The 9,920-nt window shown below is 44.9% G+C and overlaps 1 protein-coding gene across 1 annotated transcript; it reads left to right on the top strand.

Moving 5' to 3' along the window:
• Window positions 1-8,911: 8,911 nt before the first annotated feature.
• On the top strand, window positions 8,912-9,615 carry LOC136507046 (BURP domain-containing protein 15-like). The gene has a single exon (XM_066501898.1). It carries the CDS (start codon window positions 9,010-9,012, stop codon window positions 9,613-9,615), a length of 606 nt encoding a protein of 201 aa, XP_066357995.1. The 5' UTR covers window positions 8,912-9,009.
• Window positions 9,616-9,920: the final 305 nt, after the last annotated feature.

Raw genomic sequence — 9,920 nt, 5'->3', positions numbered from 1 at the left:
GCTTGAGCCTGGCCATGGGGCTTAAATAGAAGCCCCCACAAAATAGAGCTGTTGTATCCTTCACTGGGTACTGATCGGGGTGACCGGACGCTCCGGTCCTACTGACCGGACGCTGCTCCTCAGCGTCCGGTCGCCCGATGGCGGCCACGTGTCTCTTGCGTTCAACAGTGAACGTTAGATCTCAACGGTCGAAATGTTGACCGGACGCTCTGACATTGTTGATCGGATGCTGGACCCTCAGCGTCCGGTCGTTTCCAGTAAGGGTCCAGATCCTATTTTGTTGACCGGACGCGTCCGGTCAAGCTTGACCGGACACAGCCCAGCGTCTGGTGCTTAACCCTAAGCACTGTGCATTCCGAAAACTCGATCGGACGCACCTCTTTAGCGTCCGGTCGCTGAGCGATCTAGCGTCAGATCAGTAGACCGACGCCAACGCCTTTGCAACCAACTCCATTTCATTTCTAACTTCTTCAGCCTTGTTCAGATGTGCCAACCACCAAGTGTATCACCTTGTGCACATGTGTTAGCATATTTTCTCAAACATTTTCAAGGGTGTTAGTTCTCCACTAGATTCTAAATGCATATGCAATGAGTTAGAGCATCTAGTGGCACTTTGATAACCGCATTTCGATACGAGTTTCACCCCTCTTAATAGTATGGCTATCAAACCTAAATGTGATCACACTCTCTAAGTGTCTTGATCACTAAAACAAAATAGCTCATATGGTTTATACCTTTGCCTTGAGCTTTTTGTTTTTCTTTTTCTTCTTTCCAAGTCCAAGCACGTGATCATCACCATGGCATCATCTTCATCATGCTATGATCTTTGTTTGCTTCGCAACTTGGAGTGTGCTACCTATCTCATGATCACTTGATAAACTAGGTTAGCACTTAGAATTTCATCAATTCACCAAAACCAAACTAGAGCTTTCAGCCGCCACTTCCTCCGGTCGCCATGGCTGCTACCTGTGCTCTCTACTCTTCATCACAGGCGGTCAGAGAGGAAAAGGAGGGAGTGAGACTGGAGTTAGGGTTTCGAGGGGAGGGCACCCCGTCGCTATTTTGATCGACTGATTTCACCGCGCAGCCGTTGGATCAGGAATGGACGGCGTCGGTTGATCGGGCTGACTCGCGACCTAGGCAGGCGAGCGCGCCACGCGGCTTTGCTAGGCCTAGGTCCATGTTGAAGCCTAGGTCTAGGCAGCGTGCGCGCAGAGAAGTGGGCTGATCTGGTTTTTGTTGCTGGGCCAAGGAACAGTGCTGAAATTGAGTTAGTTTTTACCTTTTTATTTTCTAGTAAAAGTTTGTTTCTGGAAAATGGATAAATGGCTCAAAGAAAATAGAAAAGATTTTTTTCCTATGGGTAAAATTCATTAAATTGAATTATTTTTCAGTTGCATATTTAAAAGTTGTTATTTTCGTTATTAAATTCGAACCAACGAGAGAATTTAATTTTAAAAAATAGATATGTTTTTAGTTTATTATAATATTGTTATTATTCTAACCAACGTTGATTAATGGCAATATTATGATGTTATTTATGAGTTTTGTCATGCATTAATTCTATTTCTGTCCAACGGTGATGTAGAATTTGTGTAGAGGATAATTGTATGTTTTAATTTTGACCAACATTGGAACTAAGGCATGCAATTGTTATCATTATGTTTATGTTTGCACTCCATATGAATTGTGTTTTTAGGTGGATACAACTTGATGGGTTGTATCAAAGAGATTCCCACTCTCAAATGTGACAACAACATGGAGTAGAAGAAAAAGATTGACCTGGCCTTCATCTTGGCTGAGGTGGACTGGGTAGTCACGTCACCATGTCCCACTGAGCCTATGGCACCGGTGAGAGAGACAAACAAGGCTGATGTCGCTTGGGCAACTAGAGAGAGGGATTTTGAATCCCAAAAGATGTCCTATCATCTTGAGCATAGGAAGTAGGGTCACTACCAATAAAAAATATATGGCTGTGATAAAGAACACGATTGAACCTGCAATTGTGGGCTCAATCCTAGAGTGTGACACTGTCACCGAGTACCTCGATAGAATAAAGAGTCAGTTCACTGGCTCTTCAAAGACATATGCTACCCAGCTGATAAAGTAGCTGAGTGACAGAGAGGTACTCTAGAAATGGTGGTATAAGAGAGCACATACTAAGGATGAGCAATTTGACATCCAAGCTAAAATCAATGGATCTGGCTCTTAAGGAAGAGTTCCTTATCCATCTGATTTTTGCTTTCTTGCCAAAGGAATTTGACACTTTTGTTGTCAACTACAACATACAGCCCAAGAAGTGAGACTTAGAGAGGCTCATGGCTATGTGTGTGCAAGAGGAGGAGAGAATGAAAGCTGCCAATGGTGGCACTATCAATTATGTGAAAGATAACAAAAAAAGAATAATAATGCTAACTCCTCCTCAAAGCCAAAGGGAAAGGGTCCCATGCTACATCAGCCTCAGCAGAACAAGTTCACAGTAGAGAAAGATCAGTGTCTCTATTATCAAGAAGACGAGACATTATAAGAAAGATTATCCCGATTACTTAAAAATGATCATGACAAAGAAAGATGAGAACATTATTACGTTCATAAATGAATCCCTGTATGTACAGTATTCAAAATCTACTTGGTGGATTGACTCAGGTGTAACTGTTCATGTTGCTAATTCTTTACAGGGATTCCATTCGACGAGGACTACGCAAAGAAAAGAAAGACACGTTAAAGTTGCAAATGGAGTCCGAGCAGATGTTGAAGCCTTTGGCGATCTTTCTCTAGAGCTTGCTGATGGCTTCACACTTTTACTTAGAGATGTATTTTATGTTCCCGCTTTATAGAGAAACTTGATTAGTGTTTCATGCTTGGACGATGATGGATATGATTGCCATTTTAGAAATGGCAAATGTAAGATAATATTTAATAATGCATGTGTTGGTCTTGCTATCTTACAAAATGAGCTTTATTTGTTATCACTACGTGATGATGTGAATGTTGTATGCGATGATGGGAACGTTGCGTGCGGCAATGAGAATGTATCCTCGTCTACGGATGTAAACAGAAAACAAAAGAGAGCTCATGATGCGTCGTCGAAATTATGGCACTGTCATTTAGGCCATATTTCGAGGGGGAGAATAGAAAGACTAGTTAAGAATGATATTCTTCCTCTATTAGAGTTCTCAGATTTAGAATAATGCAGAGAATGCATAAAAGGAAAGTATGTAAAGAAAATTAAGAAAGATGTCAAATGAAGCGTAGGAATTTTATAGATTATTCACACAGACATCTGTGGTCTATTTCCTATAAAGAGTGTGGATGGTTATGATTCATTCATAACATTCACAGATGATTACTCCCGTTATGGCTACATTTATCCAATCAAAGAAATAACAGAAGCATTGGATAAATTTAAGATATTTAAGGACAGAAGTTGAAAACCAACACAATTTAAAGATTAAGATAGTCTAGGTCCGACCAGTGGGGGGAGTACTACGGTCGGCATACCCCATATGGCCAAGTTCCTGGACCTTTTGCAAGGTTCTTACAGGAGAATGGCATAGTAGCCCAGTATTCTATACCGGGCGAACCTCAGCTAGAATGGAGTAGCTGAAAGACGCAATCGTACCCTGATGGATATGGTGCGCAGTATGATAAGTTACTCCACCTTACCGTTGAGCCTATGGATGGAGACGTTAAAAACCACCATTCATATTCTCAATAGAGTACCAAGTAAGTCGGTGCCCAAAACACCGTATGAGTTGTGGACAGGAAGAGTACCCTCACTAAACCACTTACGTGTGTGGGGGAGTCCTACTAGAGGCTAAAGTATTTAACCCAAACATTGGGAAGCTAGATCCCAAAACTAGTAAGTTGCTATTTCATTGGCTACCTAGAAAAGTCAAAAGGTTTTTGTTTCTACTGTCCAGACAGACATACAAAGTTTGTGGAAACGAGACACGCTGTCTTCCTAGAGGATGAAAATGATGAGGGGGAGCATGGTAGCTCGAGAAATTGACCTTGAAGAGAAGCAGGGTGTATGCGCCCACTCTGATATTCATGAGCCATTTTTCTCACTACCTGCTGTCGCTGCACCGACAGTGCAAGATACTATGGTGCCAGCACCTGTTGTTATTCCGCCTGTGGCAACAATGAATGACGATGAGGAACCTATTCTTCAGGATCCTATAGAACCTATTGCCACACATGAGGGGGAGCAACAACAGCCTCAAATAGAAGATGTGCCAAATGTGGAGGCCCCTAGAAGGTCCTCAAAGAGTTAGAAAATCAGCTATTCCTGCTGACTATGAAGTATACAACACTAAGGAATTTCAAATGGAGGATGATCCCACCTCATTTGAAGAAGCCATGAGAAGTGATCATTCATCAAAGTAGCTTGAGGCCATGGAAGATGAAATGAAATCTATGAATGCCAATAAAGTTTGGGACTTGAAAATAATTCTAAAGGAGCCAAAACAGTAGGCTGTAAATAGGGTCTACAAAACAAAACTTGACTCTCAAGGGAATATAGAGAGATATAAAGCGTGACTTGTGGCAAAAGGCTTTACGCAAAGAGAAGGAATTGATTACAATAAGACCTTTTCTCCAGTCTCATGTAAGGATTCCTTCAGAATCATAATGGCATTAGTGGCACATTACGATTTAGAATTACATCAGATGGATGTAAAGACGACATTTCTCAATTGGGACTTGGAGGAAAATATTTACATGGCACAACCGAAAGGTTTTGTCATGGAAGGAAAAGAACGAATGGGATGCCGCCTAAAGAAATCCATTTATGGATTAAAACAAGCTTCAAGACAGTGGTACTTGAAGTTTGATAAGACAATAAGGAATTTTGGGTTTAAAGAGAATGTAGAGGACAATTGTGTCTATGCAAAGTTTAAGAATGGGAAGTTTATCTTCATTGTCCTGTATGTGGATGATATCTTACTTGCTAGTAGTGATGTCAGTCTACTACTGGAGACAAAGAAGTTTTTGTCCTCAAAATTTGATATGAAAGATCTTGGTGAAGCTTCGTTCGTTCTAGGGATCGAGATTCACCGAGATAGAAGTAAAGGGGTATTAGAACTGTCACAAAAGGCATACATAGAAAAGATCTTAAAGAAATTCAGTATGCACAAATGTAGTCCCTCACCTGCTCCTATAGTCAAGGACGACAGATATGGGGATTTTCAATGCCCAGGAATCAGTATGAGATCGATCAAATGAAACGGTTCCATATGCTTCAGCTATCGGAAGCTTGCAATATGCTCAAGTATGTACGCGCCCTGACTTGGCATTTGTTACCGGGTTACTTGGCAGATTCCAGAGCAATCCTGGAACCAGAATACTAGAAATTAGTAAAGAAAGTCTTGCATTATTTGCAAGGAACGAAAAGCCTCATGATGACGTATAGAAGATCTAATTCCCTCCATATAGTGGGATATTCAGATTCTGATTATGCGGGAGATGATAGAAAATCCACGTCTGGATATGTATTCACTCTCGATAGGGGGCGCTATTTCATGGAAAAAGCTCAAAGCAAACCGTCACTACATCGTCCACAATGTATGCCGAGTTTGTAGCGTGTTATGAGGCAACGAGGGCAGGTGAACTGGCTAAAGAAGTTCATACCCAGTTTGAAGGTGGTTGACGATATCTATAGACCACTTAAGTTATACTGCGATAATAATCCTAACAGTACAGTATGCTCACAACAATAAGTCAAGTGGTGCTGCCAAACACATTGACATAAAGTATTATATTGTGAAAGATAAAGTTCCGGGATCATATCATAAGTCTTGAGCATATAAGTACCGAAAAGATGCTCGCAGATCCGCTTACAAAAGGCTTACCATCCAACGTGTTCAGAGAACATGTAGCCGGCATGGGTTTAAGGGAAAGCCTATAATTTCTGGACAAAAGAAGGCCCAAAGTTAAGTATCTATTTCAGAACAGAGTGGTGTATTGTAGTTGTTAAATCTATCAGCAATTGACCGTGACGATGAAATATACTCTATACGCTAATATGTAATGGAATGAACAAAAGTAAATGATATGAAATTGAAAGATAGTAGGAGATCAAGGGGGAGATTGTTAGATTGATCTCTAATCCCAAACTGGGCCCAACGGCCCTGTTGGGCCTTTGATCCGCGCCCTGATCGGGGGCGTCCAGCCCACTATGGCTGGAGGGCCCCTGTCACACTGCGTAATAAATAGAGATGGGGGCCGACAACTCTGAGTACGAGGTTCGCCTGAGCCGAGCTCCCCACCGAAATTCCTAATCCGATCTAGAGGGTGCGCAGCCAGTGACGGGAAGCCACCAGCTGCGCCGCCACCGGACTGCGTCACCGTACTCCACTGCCTTCACCGCCCATCACCGTCACCGTCCTCACCAACTATCGTTGCCCGTGCGCAGACTTCACCAACGAACGAGATGACGGCTTCTGGACCCTCTGCGGTGTCAGGTTCGACAACTCGTTCTATCTACTGTTATTGCACTAGTAGATGTTCTAGGACTCATGGTTTATCTAAGTGCAAGTAGACCCGCTAGACCTAACCCTAGATGATCTTTTCGATATCAACACTATCTACTTAATACAATGATACGCATACTCATGTGTATTTGAGAAGAAAAAAAAAACAGTCAAACAGAGTTGCAAACCGAGGTGGAAGCCAATTTTTGTAAACTTGATCGCCTCTGTTTATTTCATTTTTTAATGCAGTAGAGAACAACCGGAGCCCTGGGAAGCACTCCCAAACGAGCCTTGGTGACGCCATAGGGAAGAGGAGATTATATTGATCCGCCTCCGGCGAGCCGGCCGGCGGGCCAAAAGGTGCGACGCCATTGTGGACCACTGTGGCACAGTGCGCACAAACTAAATTAAGCCCGGCTGCGCCGCAGGTTACTTCCGATCGAGCATTCTGCTGCTCATCGAGTCGATAGTACGTACACACACAGTCAGTGCACGATGATCGATCAGCGTCAGGCGGCGTCAGCGTGCGTGCATATCGGCGCGTACGCACACGCGTTCACACACGATTCTAGGAGGGCTGCCTGTACGTACTCCCCCAGTTGCAATGCCTAGAATAATATATAAAAGAATTACTCTAGTATTTCTTTATCGATAGAGCTGCGGCGCCAATAATGCTAGTTGATCGGAGTGTCCACCAACCAACCGACGTGCAGAGAATTTTCGCTCGCCCCTTGTTCCTCAGCTCTCATCCATGCATGCGTGGAGCACTGTGTTACTATTCATCAACTTGCATTGTAGTGAGCCCTGTATGATCTAGCCTGAAGCAATAACACTTCTGGAGCGTGCCTAAGTTGTTGATCATGAAAAAGTCTCTTTTGGCAAAATGACACTGTAGCAGTTTTGTTGTTTTTTGGCAATTAGTGTCCAATCATAGTCTAATTAAGCTTAAAAGATTCGTCTCGTGGATTTCGTCTAAGCTGTGTAATTAGTTTTATTTTTTATTTATATTTAATACTTCATGCATACGTCCAAAGATTCGATGTGACGGAGAATCTTGAAAAATTTGGTATTTTGGGAGGGAACTAAACGGTACCTTGGTTCAAATGCATCCTTGAAACTGTTCTGTTCATCCCCATATGTATGGGTGATGTCTGCTAAATCTATTAGGTGTTATTCTCGGAAGGCAATACTTCCTTAGATTGTCTGGATGTTTCTCTTCTTATGATTGTCTAGTCTTTCTGGGTCTATCCCTTTATCGATCCTACGGACCGAGCATCTGTATTTCCATTAATTGTGTTAATGGAAATGGGGTTACTCGCGTGGGAAAAAAAATCAACTTGCATTGTATTGGAGCTGGTGCTCCTCGCCTTCACTAATCAGTACTGTCATCGCCAACCATCCGACTGGTGCCTCAACTTGCCTGCACTCGATCTGCATACATGATGCATGCACATGCTTGTTGAAATCATCGCCTGCGTAGAAAGTAGTAGCGCTCCCGATGATAATATTAAATTACATTAGTATATGCTTCCAAAAAATATTCACAATTCCTATACTTCATGTGCTAGCCCGCGCCCCACTCTCGCCTACGCTGACGAAGAAGAAGACGGCGACGGCTAGGATTCAGCGCCTTCTATCTCTAACTCTCCATCTCTTCTTCCCCAACTTTGGCGGGCTTAGAACGGGCTCGAGGGAGGTAGACCTGCCAGACGGTGGGGATGGCGGGAGGGCGGCGGTTAGGGCTCTGGCGATGGAGAAGGCGGCTAGGCTAGGTCAGGACGGGACGGGGAGAGAGGAAGAAGAAGGCTGTCGCGGGAGTGGTAGGGTCTCGCAGGAGCTACACGGCCATGACCGGCCACGGAGGTCTGGCGAGACTACCACGCCGCGGCGGGACGGTGGGCGGCGACGGTGAGGGGTCGCGTGCTCTCCCGACTGCGCGATGCTTCCCCCTTTTGGGATGAAGAATAGTTATTGGCCTGAGGCAGAAGTAACACAATGACTATCTGGATGTTCATCCTAAGGTGGAAATCCATCGCATGAGACGAAACCTGTTTTGAGACAACAGATGTATAGCACATCCCATATATTATATTATATTATATTATATTATATTATATTATATTATATTATATTATATTATATTATATTATATTATATTATATTATATTATATTATATTATTATTTATTCGATGCATGAGCGGAGAAATTTCCACGGACGGTACACGGTCAAAGCGAGCTGACCGCAGGACGGCTATCGGCAGGATCGACCACACCCACGCCGCAGATGCAGTGCAACTAGCTGCAGGGCAAACATGTGCGCTTTGTTCAGGAGGGGCTCGTGTACTAGCTCGTCGGAGGCTCGAAGCCTATATATTGTGGACCTGCGGGAGCCATTTTCCTCAAGCAAGAGGTAGCAGCCGTCTAGCGCCCACAGCTTCCTTTTCATTCCTTGCACGAGCTCGAGCTCGCTTCTCCTCCCACGCTCTGCTCTGGTCACCACGTCGAGCCGCCGAGGTCGACGACGCATCACGCATTATGCACCCGTCAGCACTTCTTCTTATCATGGTGGCCGCCATCGCTGCCCCAGCCTGCGCCACCACCGCCGTTACCACTCCGGCAGCGAGGTTCTGGGAGGAGAACCTCCCGGGCACGCCAATGCCGCCGACCATCGCGGAACTCGTCCAGAAAGGCACCGACCACTCGCCGCTCAAGCAGCCGTCGTCCTCCCCACAAGTGTACCAGCCCGACGCGTGCCTCGGCTACAGCTACCGGATCACCTGCAGCCCGAGCGCGGCCGTAGCGGCGACGGGCGTCTTCTTCCGCCAGGAGAACGTGGCCCTCGGCAGCGTCATGACGGTGCACTTCCCGCCCGTCGACCCGTTCCCGTACGCCGTCTACAGGTGCCACATGGAGAAGGAGGCGTCCACTGAGGCGTACGTGCTCACGCTCCGAGGTCTCCAGTATGGCAGCGGGGCCCCGGTGGTGGTCGACATGGTGGCCGTCTGCCACCTCGACACCTCCAACTGGAGCTCGGCTCACCCGGCGTTCGAGACGCTGAACCTCCGGCCCGGCGGCGCGCCGGTGTGCCACTTCATGCCGTACGCGGATCTGTTGTTCACTGAGAAGGCGGCCAACGCCTAAGCACAGTGCACGATAGACATGCCATCTACTATTTACAAAATTTCGAATCCTCTATGTTTTAACAATTAATGGCCGCCGAAAAAAGTAAAAAACGGTGGTGTATCGCTCATATGTAAGCTAGAGGTTTGTGTGGTTCCTCTTTCTAGCACAACTAAAAATGTTAATGTGTTGTTCTTGTGTAGTCTTGATTGAATAATGTGTAATGTGTTCCATGCAGGTTTGGATAAACCTGTTCCTTGATATTGAACTTCAGCCTCTGCTCGCCCCAGTCCTAACTCCAAACCAACCTACAACAGTCTTCTCTA

Source organism: Miscanthus floridulus, chromosome 15 (assembly GCF_019320115.1).
Source record: "Miscanthus floridulus cultivar M001 chromosome 15, ASM1932011v1, whole genome shotgun sequence".
NCBI lineage: Eukaryota > Viridiplantae > Streptophyta > Magnoliopsida > Poales > Poaceae > Miscanthus > Miscanthus floridulus.
Note: the sequence above shows the minus strand (reverse complement) of the source record. Positions and strands in the feature narration are given on the sequence as shown.